The sequence below is a fragment of the Clytia hemisphaerica genome, unplaced genomic scaffold, assembly GCF_902728285.1.
Source record: "Clytia hemisphaerica strain Z4C2 unplaced genomic scaffold, Clytia hemisphaerica genome assembly, whole genome shotgun sequence".
Lineage (NCBI taxonomy): Eukaryota > Metazoa > Cnidaria > Hydrozoa > Leptothecata > Clytiidae > Clytia > Clytia hemisphaerica.
The window spans coordinates 246,203-265,795 of record NW_027103947.1 but is presented as its reverse complement, the minus strand read 5'-3'; the positions used below and the strand labels follow the sequence as shown (position 1 = coordinate 265,795).

Genomic DNA, 19,593 nt, shown 5'->3' with positions numbered 1-19,593 from the left:
AGTTGGTGTTGAATAGGAAAACATCTGAGTGGAAGCTGATCAATGCTCGGGTACCTCAAGGCTCGATTCTTGGTCCATTTTCCTTCTCAATTCATCTTGACAATCTTCTAAAAAACCTTCAGTCAAAACCCAAGATCTTTGCTGACGATACCTCTTTATTCTCTCTTGTGATTGATCAACTCTCTTGAGCCTTGAGGTACTTAACAGAGATCTCCCCATGATTAAGAAAGCTTGAATCTATTCAATATAATGCCTGTTTAGCTATGACAGGCCGTTTTCGTGGAGGAACGTCTCAAGAAAAACTATACTCAGAACTGGGTCTTGAAAGTCTTGCTGACAGACGCTTTGCTAGAAGAATGATATTTTTCTTTGGAATTACTAACAATTTAACCCCTTGGTATTTACTTAACTACCTTCCAATAAGACTTACATCACCGGGTGGCCTTAGAACAAGAAATCCTACTTATCCTCATAAAATACGAACTGAGCGTTTCCATAACACTTTTTTTACGTACTGCATATCTCAGTGGAATGTTCTGGGAGGTAATATGCGAGATCTACCTTCCATTAAGACTTTCAAAAAATTAATCTATAATTTTTTTAATACCAAGCAATCTTATGTTTTTAATGTTCATGACATTTAAGAAGTGATCTTTGTCTTGATCGACTTCTGGTTGGTTTCAGCCATCTCAACGAGCATAAATTTAAGCGTGTCTTTCGCGACACTTTAGAATTAGATCTTTTCTGTGGTTGCCGAACTAACTCTGTTGAAAACACTTCCTTTTTTCTGTCTCCCTTTATTATATGGGGATGAAAGTTTGACTTCGATTTTAAATAAATTTATTCTTTGTTCTGTTGTTGATCGTCTTTGCCTTCGAAGAGTGGAAATTTGATACATACTGAATCAGATGGTACAATTAGTTTTTGTTAATAAGGAACTTTAAAAATTGAATTTCCAAGGGTCTCTTTTTTTGACGTAAAACTCCCGAGCGGTGGTGAAGAATTAAAGCTCAAATCTGATTGGCTGTCCATTCTAGACGTCCCGCCCCCGCCCTTTCTTCCTAAATTTAAGAACGCCAGGACCATCCGTCAGGGGAAGGCCAATCAAACAGCGAATTCAATGCGCACTTTTTGAATTACAATAATGGTAGACAAGCTGTGTGTTTGGGTGTCACCAGTTGTACTTGCTGGGTTGTGACAGTGTGATGAGATGGTGTGTTCAGTGTTTGTGTTTCTGGGGGATTGGCTGCTCAAGTATTTTGAGTTTATTTTCATCAAAAGATTGGGTCATTTCAGAATTTGTCTGTAACTGGAACAGGGGGGTGGACGACACAGGATTACCAAGGGCAAAAGTTTTCACCAAAATTTGAAATTTCCAAGGCGAGAGAAGAAAATGTATGAATTTCCAAAGCAATTTAATTAAAGAAGGCAAAAAAGAGTGGAATTTCCGATGCATTTTTTGCAAAAGTACATGGATTTTTATCGGAATTTCCGACCACCACTGGAAAAGAAAAATTATTTCTGAGGCTAGAAAAAGTTAAAAAATGCACGTCGTCTTCTGACAGGGGGTAAACAAAAATAATAAAAACCAATTAAACCGTACCCTTAAAGATTTTTTATGGTTTAGCTAAAGTCTACCTTAAAAGTATGGTCCACATACTTTAGTTTTTTGACATTTTCTCGCTCAGCACTCAGCACTCTTTGTTATAAAAGAACTTCATTGAAAAGATGTTTCCAAGGAGAATATTGTAAAGGATAAACGATTTTTAAAAGTTTAATAAAGAAGAAGAAAGAGGATGTTTTAAAAATTCACACAATTATTCCTTTAGAATATTTGAACCCTTTTGATTTTGACCAGAGAGGAGAAAAAGATCTTTTGTCTCCAGACGATGTCAATCGAACGAATCGAACGCCGAATCAATTGAACGCAATCGAACGCAATCGAATGATTGAAATTCGATTGCCGAACGCAATCGAATGCCAATCGAATATTACCGCGATTTTCTCGATTGATTCGATTGCGTTCGATTAGTGCCTGGATTCGATTGATTCGATTGCGTTCGATTGACTAATGTATTCGATTGATTCGATTGATTCAACTACGTTCGGTTGGCTTATGCATTCGACTGGTTCGACTAATCGATTCTGTTGATTTTAACATTGATTCTCGTTCAACATTTGAAGAGTTAAACGAGATGATATGAATCATTTTAGCCTGGATTCTAGAAAATGCAGATCATGCAGGCCCACATGTTTACTGCAGGTTGTGTGTCAAAGCCCGTTCGTTGCGTTGATTTATCTATCGCGATACTTAACCTCCCTAATAAGAGGCGCTCGAAATTGAAAGGAATTGAGGTAAATTGGAATCTAATTTAATCGACCACCCGTCGAATGCAGTCGAACGTAATCGAACATCAATCGAACATCAATCGAACGTAATCGAATATCAATCGAACGTAATCGAATATCAATCGAATCAATCGAATTTTAACCAGAATTTTACGTTCGATTGATATTCGATTGCGTTCGGCAATCGAATCGCAATCATTCGATTGCATTCGATTGCGTTCGATTGATTCGATTGGAATTTTCGTTCGATTCCGTTCGATTGACATCGTCTGGTTGTCTATCGCCATCAGTGATTCTGACCTTTTACCGTCAACTGCTCCATATCTTGGGACGATTGGTCGAAACATGAGACTGGTTTATATCTGGCCTGTATTTTCACTTACTGTTAAATCTCTTTGACAACAAATTTGTTTTGATAACTCCACCAAGTTTATCAATCATACTTCTTTGTTATGTTCCTCTTAGGGGACCCGTCCACATTCATTTGACAACGCAAAACGTCAAATTGACGTTATCCTCTGTCAATTTGGCGTTTTGCGTTGTCAAATGAATATGGACAGCTCCCCTTAGAGTGCACAGACACTCACGTGTGTTCCACTACGGTTTTTTTCATATTTCGAATTTAAAAGCCTACTCGGTGCAAAAGAGAAATTGTGTATTTTTTAATACGCCGTTCATTAACTCAAATCAAATGACTTTGTAGGTTCGGTGAAATGGTGGCTGAATTGCCGTCCCATGTTTTATCAGATAGTCCCAAGTTAGATCAGTTGACAGTATATATTAATAGTTGTAGTCTGTATGTCACTTTGTCCAGTCAGGGCCTTCTTTGTCTTTTATAACATTAGTTCGGATAGAATAACATACCTGATCAACACAACCAAACCTTCTGTCTTGCGTTTACTCTTTCCTTCCCAACAGCTTTCGTTTTTGGTTATGTAGGTTTTAAAATCCACAAGTAATGAACCTCTTATAGCTTTATCTGAATAAATCTGGTTGAAAACCTTTTTTCAGGTTTCATTCCGTAAATTTTTTATCTACGTAGTGAAACCGGTTTCCCCAATTTCCCGATGATTAAAAATTGGAACTTTCCCGTGGGCGCAATTGGGCGTACTGGGCAAAGCGCCATCGCGGAATGTTTTTCATGAAATTTACTGTATTCTAACGCTAATATAATCTACCTTTTAAAAGGGAACTTATTTTGGCGGGAACCAATTTTGGCGAGCGCCGAAAATCTTAAAATATTTTAATTTTGCGGGAACTTATTTTGGCGAATAGTGAATTTTTTTAATTTTGGCGGGAACTAATTTTGGCGAATGACAGCGTAAATCTGTTCTAATTTGCCTTATTTTGAGCAATTTTGATGAATTTCAGGGGTTATTTAGGCAAGGGAACAAAAAATTTAATTTTGGCAGGAACTTATTTTGGCGAGTGAGCAAAATATTTAATTTTGGGAGGAACTAATTTTGGCGAATTTTGCCTAAATTCGCCAAATTCGCCAAAATTAGTTCCCGCCAAAATAAGTTCCCTTAAGGTAGATAGGAAACAAATATTAAATTTGATTCTTTTTTGTTTGTATTTCTAAATTTTACAATAAAAAGAACTATTTACAAATTATTTTCTTTAACGGGCGTTGAATTGACATTGACACATTTAATAATGTCATAATCAATGCCGTGCATATTTTGCCAACATCCTTTTCATTGGATAAATACCACTGAAATATACAAGATAGATTATAAGTAAAAATAAATTTATCGCCCAGCGAGCACGGCTTAGCTAAGCTCTTTTTCATTATCTAAGAATTGAAATAGGCAAAGATTACTGCGTGGGCTGATAGCGGACAAAGGTTATTTGAAGATATTTTCAGCTATAATCCAAGGTAGAACAAACTAAACATAGAAAGGAGGATTTTTTTATTCTATGTTCAGATATTTTTACCCAGCCCCGTTGCTATGTATCTTCATCGAAAATAAAAAAAGTGAATTTTTGAACCAGATAATTTTTGGAAAACATTTTCGGTACTGTAACAACCCTGATAAATGAAAAATTTATTTTTATTTTACCAACCGACCGACCCATATTTTGCTAACGATCTGCCCGTAGAACAACAAATTAAATTGGTCTCACCTAAGGCCTGGTTTAGACTTCGTTCGGCCTTTGTTTTGAAATTAAACACCCATCTACATTGAGCCATTTTAATTTTTGCCCTGACTTGCCTGGTCTTTGTTTTCTCTTTTCTTTTCTCTTTTCGATTGTAATTGACAACGTTACTTGATAACTAATGACATTTGAATTATTTTCAAAACGAAACAAAATCTTTTTATAGAAATTGAGGAAAAAACATATCTGAAACAAAACATAGAAATTTTTTAAACTTAAAATTGTCTTTGTTATTTTTTGAATTTGATAAAAAGATTTACACTGTTCTATTTTATTCACATGGTATTGTTGCCATTGCCCTAAGAATCTCATGTTTTTAATTTCAATCTTAGCACCAAAGTTTTTCAAATTATCTAGAGTTTGACGATAAAATTAAAGCAAGCAAAGTGAGAAAAAAATTGTCCTCTCAAACGACGCCAGAACGGCTAGTCTAAGATACTTATGATAAGTCTTAAAAATTAGCATTTTTCTTTTTATTCAGGAGAAATAAACATAAAAATGGGGATATCTGGATTAACATCTTACATAAACAACCTACAGCAAACAATGTTTAAAGAAAGAATCAAGCTGAATAGTTCTTGTTTGGTGATTGATGGATTTGCTCTCTTCTACGCATTGATGAAAACTGCAAGGCGACGTGAATTTGGTGGTGATTATGATTTGCTTCGAGAACATCTCAATATTTTCTTTTCTAAACTGAGCAAAATGGACATTCAAGTATATGTTGTGTTGGATGGAGGAAACAATATTGATTTGAAGAAAGCAACTATTGAAAAGCGAAAGGTTCAAATGATTGAGAAAGTAACAGAATTCAATCGTTTAGGTCTTGGATACCGACAGATTGGTGATTTGCCAATTCCACTTCTCTCTATGTCCTTGTTTCGTGAAGTAATGGAAATTCATGAAAATGTCAAGTATATTGTCTGTGACCAGTGAGAATTTTTCAATGTTTTTAACTTCTTTGCCTAGGTTTTTGTAATTACTTTGTAACCATCTTTCGGTTTTAAACTTTGCTATCTGAAACATCTAATAAAATTCTATACCCCTCAATACTCTTTGGCACTCATTTAACGTTTATAAAAAAGATAAATATGATAACGTGATAGTGATAATATTTGTTTTTTTATGTTTAGGGAAGCAGATTTGTTGGTGGCATCTTTGGCAAACCAATTGGATGGATATGTGGTGACCAATGATAGTGACTTCTTTCTTTTGGACCTCAAGAAAGGTCTTATTACCATCACCTCACTATGCGATTCCATCAAACAAAGCCAGCCTTACTGCACGATCTACAAGCAACAAAATCTTTCACAATACCTTGGAATCTCTCCTGATCTTTTACCAATAATAGCTTTGGTGTTGGGTAATGATTACAGTGTGGATTGCTACAGATTACAATTGCTGTCTCTGATGGGTATCCAACCAAGAGATAAAATTGATGTCAAAATAGAACATATTATGAAATATCTCAAGGGTGCAGTATCTGTTGATCGACTTCTTCAAACTCTATGTTGTGGCAATGAGGAAATGCAATCCCAGCTCTCTAAAGAACTAGAAGAGTACAACGTTCATCAGTTTGATGGTCTTTCTCAAGAATACATTGGCTATTTCGAAACGCAACAAAAAGAAACAGCTGCTCGGAATTTTTTCGATAGCAAAAACAAACTGAAAAATTTTATTGATCAGTTAGTTCGAGCTGGTCTAATCGACGCATGTGTATTAGACTTGTTGAACTACAAAACTCACTTTGTTAATGTGCAGTGTGAGCTTATTGCTAAACGTTGTACGTCGGTTTGTTCAAGTGTATTGAGGAGATACCTTTATGGAATGTTGCTCAAGCAGGATGAAATTGTTGTTGAATATACAAGAAGTGGTCAGCAATATCGTCCAAAGATGGTTCGACCTTCAAATGATTTGCCTTCTCTCGACGAGTTGTGGAGCAGATCTGAAGAAGAGAGACAATCCTTTTTTTTAGACCTTCTAGATATCCCATTGGAAGGACGCGGAGCCATCATTTCACCAGCTCATCAATCTTCATTGTTTATCATCACATTACAGTATTTCACACAGGTTCACTCAACTTCTGAAGATCAAACCAATGCATTCCTTGAGATGCACTTGATATTGAGAAATGGTAACAGATGTTTTGATGTACCACACCTTGATCAAGCTATGTTACATGTTTACAGTTCTTTTCATACAGTGTTTTATTACATCAACTTGATCAATACCCTGCTTGGTGAACCTTTCGTTACCCCGAAGGCCTCACAGTTGATGAGTGGTAGTGTGTTCCAAAGTCTTTGCCAACGAGGTGAGTTTTTCAGATAAAATACAATACTTCATCCATGTTTTGTCATTCTTTAGTTCATGTCCAGTCTTATTCATTCAATCGAATCGTTTATTTTCACCTTTCATACTAGGCAACAAAGACTTTAAAGCTGACTATGCAAAAGAAGATCTTACTGACTTGGAGACATATCAAAATTTCATTTTACCAAATATGATGGATAAAGTGCAACCTAGGTCATCTTCCAAGAAGAATAACCAACACCATCATCATCACCATAGACATCATCAAGGATTGAAGAACAGCCAGTTATCAAACGATGTCTTGCCAAGGAAACCTGCTTCTCAATCCGGTAGAAAGAAGTCAACTTTCCCATCCACTAACAAGAAACCTTCTGCACAAGCCAGCAATAAGAAGCCATCTAACAGATTTCAACTCTTGTCCCTTTCAGATGATGAGTGAAAGTTAGTTAGGGACTTTGTTTATTTTTTATATAGAGAATGGTAACATACTTTGTCTTTCAGTTAGCCTTTACACAAGCTTTTTTTGTTCTCATTCAGGCTGACAGGTTCCAAAATTTTGTGCTCAAATAATTTATCTGTTGGCCAACCAATTGTTTTGATTCTTTTAGTTATATTTTTTTGAGTACAATAGTCAAGTCGGCTTGACCATCACATTTACATGATATTCTTAGCATACACACAGATACACAAACTATTTTTATACGCTAGAGTCGATTCATTTTTGATGTTTTTTACATTTTGTTGATCGTGACATATAATGTAGTTTTTTAACTGCATTGCATTCAATTCTTTCTATTTATTTACAATTTACTTTTATATGTAAGTAGTTTCTTATATTTATTCAAGAAATGCATTTAGTTTTTTTACATAGCATATAAAGCGAAACCTAAACATTTTGACACATTGTCAAATCCTACAGAAATAATAATTGGTTTCATTTCTGAATTCCTGGTTCAAGCAATATATGCTATAAATACCTTGTTGATCAATTTTTTATCTATATGAATTTTGTTATATTTCAACCATGCTTGGCCTATGTCTGTTAACTAAATGTTCAACTCACAAAGTTATTATGTGAATCATACATGATCGTCGCCAGTTGTTGCTGCTGCACCCTAGTAAATCGTAAACTTGAATACTTAAATTTCTTTTATTTACATATTTAGATAAATAAAAAAAAAACAAATAAAGTCAGTTTTGATCAACGATGGGAATGCTGAAAATGAAGACATTGTCAAATACGACATCGGTAAATTGGTCTTATCTGTCAAATTGTGGAAAAATCAAGTGTCACCTTTTATCAGAATATTCAACGCTAGATCCATCTTATATTATTAAGGTTGGTTTTTATTTTCTCCCACAAGTTCTTGACAGATTTCGATCGAATAATTCTTTTTCCTAAAGATTAATTACTTTATCTGTTCGGGATATTTGTAGCGGTTTTATGTTTTAGATCTCAAACTGTAAGTGTTTTTAATTTTTTAAGTTATTTTAATTTGCAGATGGGAAAGACCATTCTGCACGATTTCTCTGATGTTATTTTTATTGTATGTCGTCATACTTAACCCTCGTAAGTTTAGTAATTTCAGGCTCTTATTTTTTAGCGATTTTGAGCCTTATTGTTCTTATGAAATTGTTGTTACAAAAAATATCCTATTTTCAATTTGATGAGTTTTTTTCATTTTCAGATGGGAAAGACCATTCTGCACGATTTCTGTGATGTTATTTTTATTGTATGTCGTCATACTTAACCCTCGTAAGTTTGATCAAATGCAACCGATTTTTAAAGTATCCACTACCAGGGGATTTCGTTTGGTATTTACGTCTTTGGGCCAAAATTATTCCACCTATGAACAATTTTGTTTTAGCTGAAAAAAGCATTTTCAACTTGTTATTTATATCCCTCTTGTGAATCCAGCTTACTCTTAAATCTGGATCTTTTGGATTTAGTTGTTTAGCATGCTAGACTAGTGTCTAGGTGCTTGTTTCATCATAGGCAAATACTGGGTGCGCCGCAAAAAAGTTTTTTTCTTTAAAACTTATTTTCTCGAAATCTAAAAGTTTTAAGCAAACCATTCCTATTTCATTAGAAAGAAGAATGATAAACTTAAATTTTGATGGACCTTTTATTAAATTCGATTCGTTAGATCGACATTATTTTATGCTCAATTGAATGAAATAGTTATTTTTAGAAAGTGCTCGAAAACGTTGAAAATCAACTTATCAAATTTTTATTTTAAAATAAGATTGGCAATCACAATAGCTTTTAAATAATTAAGAGCACTTTTCAGCAATTAAACACGTAAATTTGGAAACTGAAGGGTCGAAAGGGTTTAAAATCTTAATCATAATCACTTTCACCGAAATTTTCCAGAGACCTTTGGTTCTAGACCGGATAAAGTCGATGTAACCATATTTGATGTATTTTATGAATCTTTGCTAAATTTTTTGGCCTTTTTCGACGAATTCTCTTAAAATTCAACCTTCCTTTATATGACAAAAGGTAATTTAGACAGCTAATTATCATGTTTAATGACTGAAACGAAAATACTGATGCATCATGTAATTATGCTTCTGTTTAATTTGATAGGTCGATTTTTAACGGTTTTGGGCGCTTTCAGAAATTAACTTTTTGATATAATTGAGCATACTTTTTGATCTAATGAATCGAATTTAATAAATGGCCTATCAAAATTTAAGTTTATCTTTCTTCTTTCCAATGAAATAAGAATGGTTGTTTAAAAATTTTTAGATTTTGAGAAAATTAATTTTAAAGAGAGAAGCTTTTTTGTGGCGCACCCGGTAGGTCGCCTTAATTTTTAAACATGCTCTTTACCATTGAACATTTTTAGTATAAATTTTGCTGTTGGCGCTGACTTCAATTTTACCCATGATGCTTTACGGTCTGGTACAATGCTTAGGAAAAGCCAAGCGGCCGAACAAACGTTTCAAAGATTTCTTCATAAAGAAAGGAGATGATTATTATCAGGTGAGCAGGTTTTCTAATCATCATCATATTCATCATCATCATCCTTCGATCTAGGTCTGTAAAGACCAAGTCGGTTTTCTACCAGCGCTTGGGTCACACAAGGATTTCTGATAGATTTGATGACGAAGCGATTAGGATTACATAACTTGACTTAAAGGTCATTAAGAAGACTAAGTTTAGCCAAAAGTAGACTTTAGTCTTATAAAAATTAAAGTTTTCCCGATTCAACACCATCAATAAGTCGTGTCCTCCTTTACAAATTATTTTGGTCCATTCCAAAATGAATGTGCTTTATCTTTGTATTTGAAAAAAGATGAGGACTCAAATTATACCGAAGAATTAAAGAAATTGAACACTGCATCTCACAAAACTTTCATATAAAGAAGGCGTGACTTAGGAGAGCTTCTTTCGATTCCAGGATGTGTTGACACAAGAAGATATTATTGGAGAGATATTGTTTGACATCTTCTGACCTGTGACAGACATTAACCATCACTAACTGATTAGCAGGAACGACTAACAAGGTAACTTTACTTCAGTTTTCATTGTCACTTGACTTCACTCACTTCAAGCTAATTTTTGTGTTGCGTGCTATACTAATTTTCAATGTTTCAATTTTTGTATGGGGTGAAGCATTACTGTTGAAATAATTAATGATTTTAAGAGAAAGGGGGTTAGCAGATCGCTAGTCCCCTTGGCAGCGTACTCCCTAAAGTTTATTCAATGTCTTGATCATGCATAAAAATTCTTTTAAAACGGATTGGTAGATTGCCTTTAATACATAGTTTCAAACTCAGTAGTTTTTCCAACTCGGTAGTTGAACCATGAACCATGCACTTGACTTTATATTACAGCTAGAACAAACAACATTTTGAAAATTTTACTTAATCTTTGACCATTTTTCTCTATTTAAAGGATTTTGGGTATATGATTCAAAGATAAAAAATTATCCATTGTTTTACTCCATATCTAAAACTTCGCAAAAATCAATGATTTTCAATGGAATTTTCAACAGTTTACTACTGAAAATGATATTTTAATGTAAATTGAAACATAAATAGCCAGTCTAACAAATCTTTGGCATTATTTACGGCCCTAATTGGCGTAGTCTCAAAATCAGGCTGTGGCGTAATAAGGGCCGGCGTAAAAGAGGCTGGCGTTCTCACCGGCAATTAAAGCGTTGTTTAGGTTTGAATTTGATGATATTTTTGGATTTACGGTCTTCTCGTGTGGTGAATGAAGATATCATTTTCTTCATGTGGACCGTTGGTTTTGGTAATTTTTCGTCCATTTTGTTCTCCGTAATTTTCTATTGTTAATCTAACTTTGGTAGCTTATGTTCTTTTTTGTTAGGTGTTGGGATAGGTTGATTTTTAGTTGTTCTAATTCTTAATTGAGATGTATTTTATCCGTGGTTAGATATCTGTATCTTAGTGCCTGGGTACGAATGATGTTTTCCTTTGTATGCGGGGATGATAAGAAGTATAATGTACCTTAAGGGAACTTATTTTGGCGAATTTAGACGAAATTCGCCAAAATAAGTTCCCGCCAAAATTAAATTTTTTGTTTCCTTGCCTAAATAACCCCTGAAATTCATCAAAATTGCTCAAAATATGGTAAAATAGAACAAATTTACGCTGTAATTCGCCAAAATTAGTTCCCGCCAAAATTAAAAAAATCACTATTCGCCAGAATAAGTTCCCGCCAAAAAAAGTTCCCTTAGAGCACGGTCACACCAAATGATTTACCTCCGCTTATATAGCTGTCGTCATAACAACAAATATTTTTATCTATTTTTTAATGTGACAACTCGAAAAAATGGAAGAAAAAATCCTAAATTCGAGGAATCACATGTTTTAATAAGCGAAAAATAAGACTAGCTCGATAGCAAGTCTTATCGTAGTTTAAGAAGAATTCCTTTATGTTTAAATAAAGGTCTATTGAAAATGGCGATTTGTGTTTACTTTTCAAATTTTGAAAAATTTGAAAAGATGTGTACATATTTTTTTTGCACTCGCCATGACATTCACACACAAGAGAAAAACAATACACCTATTTCCTATTAGCAGATTCATGCAAAAGTCACGAAAAAACGTCGAGTAAACAAACTTTTGATTGGCGGAGGCGTGCAAAGATTACCTCATACTCTGGACATTTTGAAAGAATATGCTTGTATGTGCAATATTTCAGCCAATCAGAGACTTTCTCGACGTTTTTCGTGACTTTTTTACATGAATCCGCTAATAGGAAATAGGTGTATTAAATGGAAAGATTTTATTTCAAATTAATGAATTTTTATCCACACAAATTTTTAGACTTATTAGAAATGCTGATTGAAGTTTTCCGACGCGCCGCTTAAAATAAGCAAAAATGGTGATTCCTAGACTGGAGTCGTTTATAATGCATGTAATACTAATAATAAACACAAATAATGATACGGGATTTAGTTTGTATAAACGACTGGAAGAATCCGGTGTTCCAGCCTTATAGATACCGGGCCTAGCTACGCAGAAACTTGCGTAGCGAAAAAACAATTTATCAAGCAACAACAAACTCTCAAAATAAAATCAACTCAAATGAAACATTTTTAACACACAAATCCACACACATTTTATTTTCAAGAACTTTTTTTGAGCGGGAAAAAATTTTAATTGCGATATTGACACCTTTTTTTTTGTTTGGAGTTAGTGCACAAAGGTTTCTAGACGACTAAAATTTACTTTTTTGCTTTATTTCTAATATGTCTGAATTAGTCGTCTAGCTTGCTAGACTAGGTGATTCCTTTTTAGCATTAGCTAAACTTATATTTTGGTGTGTTCGCGCTCTTAAGGTAAAATCGAGTTTTTACAAATTTTTTTTTTGAATAGTTTACTTTTAAAAGTATTTGAAAATTTATCAATATAGATAGTCGTGTTTGAATAGGTGTACTGTGATTTCTCAATTTTCTAAGAATTTGATTATTTTATTATATTATAATTTGATTACTATGAAAATCGATTTTTTCCTTTGAATATGTGTATGTAAATTTGATTGTCGAGTGCATATTATTAAATATGATCTATAAATATGTGTAACTCGTCCAAAGTATGAAGATGTCATCTAAGATCTTTTATAAAGGTTAATGTGTTTCGTGAAATTTGCAGTAAGGATTTTTTCAGTTTCTAGCTTTCACAGGAAAAGATGGGAGTGTGGTCCCATTGCACATCCATGTTTTTGTTTATACAAATCCTTGTTTAGGGGGAAATAGTTATTCTCAAGTACAAAGTGAAAAAGTGTTTTTAATATTATGTTATTTGGTGTAAAAATTGGTGTCACTTGTTTGTATCTATATATTAATAGCCGTAGTCTGTATGTCTGTTTGTTTTTTTGTGTGTCACTTTCGTTTTTGCAAGTATTGTTTTTAGTTCTCGATAACTTTGTTTTCATTGACAGATCGGATAAAGTCTGGTTTAGACTTTCTTCAGCCTTTGTATTGATTATTTCTGCCCAGCTTTGCCCACCAAAGGCTATTTAGAATTTTTAGAGTTGACTTATTTATCCTTTTAAATTAAGTTATCGTCCGTTTCTTCGAAACTCTCCCGCCGATTTTTTCCGTATACCGCCATAACGCCATACCGCCATTTTTTCCCGCCCTTACTATCACTGTAATAACGGACGATAACATCGTCTATATTCTTTGTGGCTTTCCCGCTTTTTCCTAAAGAATTGTCATTTCTACATTTCACTCCTCTTTACCATGACATTTTCTCAAATTGTCAAAAACTGGACGGCGTTTTTAATGCGAGCGAAGCGAGAAAAAGATCTCCGGGGGAGGGTTAGAGTCAAACTTTGAAGATATCTTTTTATTCATTTGATCGTTTTTTTAGCCAGCTTCAATATCCAAAGGACTTTTAGTTCGTTCAGCTACAGCTTAACCGGCGTGCGACGCCGGGTACCGGCTAGTATCTATATAATGTAGACATGCCTTGATACCTTCCTCATGTGTGATATTTGTGTAAAGTGATTTTACATCGACCGACGACCAGATAAATTTGGATTATCGAGTTTTTTCTCTTTCTCCAACTTAGAGTGTCTCTCCTAATCATTTGAATATATTTAATATTGAATGGTTGTGTCTCTTACTTTTTTATTTACGATGGTTCTCAAGAAGTCTTTTGCATCGTTGATATGCGAGTTTAGTCAAGTATGTCTGACGATTGTTTTTTTTATTGTCAAGTACTTTTACACGTTTTTTTTATAAGAACAAACTATATAAAAGCATAAGGCTTCGAGGCCCAAAAATTTAAGAACATTCTAAGAACATTCTAAGGCTTTGGAGACTTAAAAACATGCATTTTCTTAAGAAATTACATCAAAATGCTCAAAAAATGCTGAAAATAAGAACATTTTAAGAACACTTTTAGGCTTCAAATCCAAAAAACTAAGAATATCCGAAGGCTTCGAAAATTTTTGACGTTCTTATAAAAAAAAACGTTTAAGTATTTCTGATTGGTTGAAAGAACATGAGGAACGACCTCGTATTGGTCAAAGAAAGACAATATCTATTGTTACGACGACACACATGGTTCAAGTTTAGGTTTAGTTTAGGTTTTGGTTTAGTTTATGTGTTAGTGGTTGTATGGCATTTAGTTAAAAATTTAGAAATGTGTTCATTAACCGAGTTTACGGAAGAGACAACGGGCCTTCCTGGGATCTTTGGTTTATGCAGTTTTGAGAGTATGTAAAAGAGTTTGGTCCTCGGATTTTCCGGAGGAAATAAAAGATTGAAAGTTAATGGTAATGGTAATATATTATTTCCAGGAAGGCCTCTATATTTGTGTTTTAAAAATCTTTATTTTCTATGTTTTCGTACATTTTCGTATCGTTCAGATGGTCTTGTGCTTTTTATATGCCGAGGTATCCATCAATACTATTGAGCCACCTTTGTCCGCTTTTTTTATTTCAATTATTTTATTTTGTGAAAGTCGTATTAGCTATTTTTTTTCCTTGGGAGTAAGATTCTTTGTAAGAGATAGGGTTTCTCGTGTCTTTTTATATATATAGATGTCTTTTTTTATTTTATTGAAGAATAAAATCAAATTTTCATTCTCTGGTTTTGGTGGCTGCCAGTTTGTTTTTTCTGTATAAGGTTCTGTTTTTTGACTTTTTGTTTGAGAAAAAAATTAATTTAAGCTATTTTCACCTGGCTAATGTTAGTTTTAAAAAATTACAATTTTTTGAAAACTTTTAAGATTTTAGGAATAACAAAATCAACAGAAATATATACAGTATGTGGCCCCCAAAACGGCGATCAAATTTGAAATTTCTCTCAAATCTAGAGGAAAAGAGATTTTACAAAAATTTTTGCTGCATGAAAACCTTTAACATCTCTACTTTATTTCCTGGAAGTTCTTTTTCAAAATTTTCTATTTCAACAATATTTTTCAATCGCTTAAAGATAGGTAGCTTTTTTCTAATGGCCTCCAAAACGGAGGTTTGAAATTTTAGTGATTTCTCAAGATATCTTTGAGATATGAATACAAATTTTTTACCATAGTTTTAAAATATCATTTAGAGGGTTTTGGGCATAAATTTATTTGATAAAATTTTTAACAGTATACCCCTGGTTGTCAAAATGCAGGTTTGGGGCCCCCAAAACAGAGGTGTAGTTAAAATCAAATTATTAAGCCCAGTGGTAATAGGGGGAAAAACTATGAACATATTTGTGTTTTCCTTTAAATTTACGACCCGATGGATGTAAAATTTATGATTTTTATGAAATATTTCAAGATTTTCGATATTGCAAAATCCAAACTGAAAATTTAGAAATTTTCAAAATGACAATTTCGATTTAACAACGTCTTAATCAAGTTTTTGAAAACAAACCTCTTTTGAAAATAGTTCCATTCATGTATGGAATAAGCTGTGAAAATTTTAGAAAGAAAGCTTAACTGAAACCGAAAATATTAAGCTTTAAAGATATTTTCTCCTATATTTGCAAAAAAAAAATTACAGAATTTGCCGTTTTTGCTGATTCAGCGAAAAATTTTATATATAATGTTATTTTTTTGTATAACACTATTAATTCAAGGTGATAGGAAAATAGAATTCCAGATTTTTTTTTTTTTTTCTCATATTTAGAATTTTCGGTTTTGTCAATGCTGATTCTAGGGCTCCCAAAATACTGGTTGACCTTCAAGATGCTATATCTTTTTTACCCAGCCTCTAAATTCACAGATGTATTTGCATTTTCTGAACGGCATTAGGTGTAGAAAGTTTCCTATACCCCGTTTTCATAACTTATTTTCAATATCCAAGGAGCTAGAGTGAGTTATATGCAATTTTTATCTAATTTTGGTGTTAAAATATTTCCTTTAGACGCAAATATGTTATTTTGAATCTGTCTCAAACCAGCAAAAACATGCTCATTTTTAAGTATAACCATCATTCTTTCAAAATAAACAAAAATCGTTTAATTCTGATAAATCTACAAGTCAGAATCTTTATTTTAATGAAAACCTCCGTTTTGGGGGCCGTCTCGGTTTTGGGGGCCATATACTGTATTTGTTTTGGAAAAATAATTTTCATTTTATTTTTTCTAACAAACCTGAACAAACTTGACATTTCGTCTTTTACCTTTTTAAACTTTTAAGCTCTTTAAACTATTTGGGCGACCTTCCGACCATTTTTTTTTAATTTAGCTTGATTTAAAAATTTATAGCCTTGAAACAATGGGAATAGGACACCTAACTTCATTTATAAAGGAGCATGACGCATTTGAGTTTGTCACATTTAAGGATGGTGATTGGTTTGTTGCTGATGGTTTGAATGTTCTATATAAATTATTGGGGAAGATTGACAGTCAAGATTGTGGGAATTGTGATAAGTACTACGAAATTTTCAAAGATTTCTTTAAGAAGATAAAGGAGAGAAATATCAATCTCTGCTTCATTATGGACGGAGGAAAAAATCTTGCTATGAAAGGAGAAGAAATACTTGAACGTGAAAAGAAGAAGGCACAAAAGCATGTATTTACAGAGAGAAATTTCCAAGCGAATGGACCGTACCGTGTCACAGGACAATTTACAAAAATACTTTTCTTTGAGGTAATGAAAGAAGAAGAGGTGAAATTTATTGTTTGTGACGAGTAAGTTTTCTTTTATTTGAGTAAAGTTAGATAAGTAGCAGACCAAAAAATAATTGATTTCATTCTTAAAAAGGAATGATTGGCAATTTTTCATTTTCAGCAGTTTTCAGATAATATGTTATGGATTGTTTTGTTCTCAGAAAAGTGATCTGTAAGGTTTACCTGAGTCTGTTAAATGACGTGCCTTACGTGCCCACGCGCCCTACGCGTCTGAATTTTGACGCGCCCTCTTACGCGCCCTAAATTTTTGAAGCGTCTTACAGTATTACGACCTTAAATTTTTGTAAATTTTGACGTGATTTTTATTGCCCCCCGGCACGTGAAAGGCGAATGTTCTGCAAAAAATTATTCAGAAAAAAAGACGACAACAACGGCGGTTCATTTCATTTTTTCTGATTTCTAATCCAAATTTTTTAGCATTCTCTATGAGACAGAAGTGATTTTATTTCTTTATCATTTATCATATTTATCAAAAACACTTCGTAAAAATTTATTTATAGACTCAATGACAATGGTTTTATGAATATTTCATTTTCTGGTTGAATTCTCAGTGTGTTATTTTCTTGCGAGTTCATACTTAATTCTCAACTTCAGTTGAGCTAGAATCTGAGAATGTCTATGTGTGTCTGTCTGTGTGTCTGTGTGTCACCAAAACTTTGGGGCAGGCTGGAGACTTCAAAAATGGTCCGATTGGGCTGAAATTTTGCACACTTGATCCTTGGGCGAATCCCTGGGGGTGTTTTTCTCATTTTTTCAAAATTTTGATTTTTGGGGCCTGGGGACGAGTTTTTCGCAAAAACGAGGCTAAAACTTTGGGGCAGGCTGGAGACTTCAAAAATGGTCCGATTGGGCTGAAATTTTGCACACTTGATCCTTGGGCAAATCCCTGGGGATATTTTTTTTCATTTTTTCAAAATTTTAATTTTTGGGACCTGGGGACGAGTTTTTCGCCAGAAACGAGGCTTAAACTTTGGGGCAGGCTGGAGACTTCAAAAATGGTCCGATTGGGCTGAAATTTTGCACACTTGATCCTTGGGCAAATCCCTGGGGATGTTTTTTCAAAATTTAAATTTTTGGGGCCTGGGGACGAGTTTTTCGTCAAAACGAGGCTAAAACCCAAAATGCTATAATTTTTCTTAAGCCATTAAGTTTACAATTGGGCCTACGAATGATTTCAAAGATACTGAAGTTGAGCCAGTGCGGTTAGCACGTTCGACAGTTGATTATGCATTATTATTTTCCAAATTTTAGCTAAATTGTGCTTTTAAGCGTTATGCTTATAAATAAATAAGAGTGTAACGGTAGGGCGATTACTCAGGCTAAAAGTAGCATTCCTTATTAAATTATCATAAATTCAGGGTTATGGGGGCATTTATAGCGATAGTTAATGCTGCTTACCATGCATCTTTAAATCAATACACAATAGTTTTAAAAGTATGCTTACGCATCAGCCCTATCTGACCAATAATAATGTAATGCCTATGTATACATATTCTAACATTCTTCAAAAAGAAGTAAACTATTTTTGACAAAAGCTTCGGCATCACATAATTAAAGAAAAATTGTTAGGAATTGTAGGAGATTCAGATTGAAGGAAACTAATTGAAAGTTTTGTTACGAAAATGATGCTTGTAAAAACAAGTATGCTATGTTTGATTTATGAAAAAAGTTATTACCGAAAGCCAAATTCCCTTAAATCAAAAGTTATTGATTGGTTTCTTATAAAGACGTTGCTTTTAATAAAAATAAATATGCCCACGTTAAGCACAGTCCCTTACTTGCTTTGAAAATACTGCTTACCGAAAGCCTAATCCCCTCAAATCAAAAGTTATTGATTGGTTTCTTATAAAGAAGATGCTTATAAGAAAAATAAATATGCTGACATTAAACACAATTCCTTACTTGCTTTGAAAAGAACTAATAGCGAGGTTAAATATTGGTTTTGCTCTAGAACACACGTTTCCGTTCAGTTTCTCGTTCTAGAGCAAATCCGATATTTTTGCCCGGGGTATGTCGAACGAAGGCTTAAAAAATTCGTTTGTCGTCCTGAGTTATCTACTGATACTTAACCTCAGGGCGCGTCGGTAATAAGGCAAGTAAGTAAGGCGCGTCAAAAATTTAGGGCACATCGATAATAAGGCGCGTAAGAAGGTGCGTCAAAACTTAAAGGCGCGTCGAAATTCAGGCGCGTAGGGCGCATAGGGCGCGTAAGGCGCTTCATTTAACAGACTCGGTTTACCTTGCTTTATTTAAATTGGGGAGGGTTCCGTCTCTTTCTCATTCTTAATTCTTAATCACCCATTGTTTGACCATTTTCGCTTATTTTTAAAAGTGAAATTTTATTTTCAAAACTGATTACTCAAAAACTACTGAACCAAATTCATAAATTAACAGCTCAAAATATAAGTTAGATCTTTCTCTTTCTTATGACATTATATTCAAGTTCATATCTTGATCAATTCTGCTCAAAGGTGTTGAAATACATGTCTAGCAAAAGGATTCTTCCAATGTCTTATTTTGCATTTTTAGAGAGGCTGACTTAATGACTGCCGCTGTGGCAAATCAACTTGGAGGGTATGTTGTGAGTAATGATGCTGATTTCTTCTTGTACGAAGTTGGTGAAGGAATTATCAACTTCAATTCTTTTTATTATGGAAAT

At 33.7% G+C, this 19,593-nt stretch overlaps 2 protein-coding genes and 1 long non-coding RNA gene across 5 annotated transcripts in view; 2 read left to right on the top strand and 1 right to left on the bottom strand.

Annotated features, from left to right (window-relative positions):
- LOC136809967 (protein FRG1-like) overlaps positions 1-19,593 on the bottom strand; it is a 230,614-nt gene that overhangs the window by 44,309 nt on the left and 166,712 nt on the right. The window lies entirely within an intron of this gene.
- On the top strand, positions 4,967-7,736 carry LOC136809963 (single-strand DNA endonuclease ASTE1-like). Its single transcript, XM_067066527.1, has 3 exons — positions 4,967-5,441; positions 5,643-6,820; positions 6,930-7,736. The coding sequence occupies exons 1-3, from the start codon at positions 5,008-5,010 to the stop codon at positions 7,256-7,258; spliced, it is 1,941 nt and encodes a 646-aa protein (XP_066922628.1). The 5' UTR covers positions 4,967-5,007; the 3' UTR covers positions 7,259-7,736.
- On the top strand, positions 8,078-16,603 carry LOC136809965 (uncharacterized). Its single transcript, XR_010847042.1, has 4 exons — positions 8,078-8,158; positions 9,672-9,808; positions 10,227-10,332; positions 16,552-16,603. It is a non-coding gene; the product is annotated as an uncharacterized lncRNA (long non-coding RNA).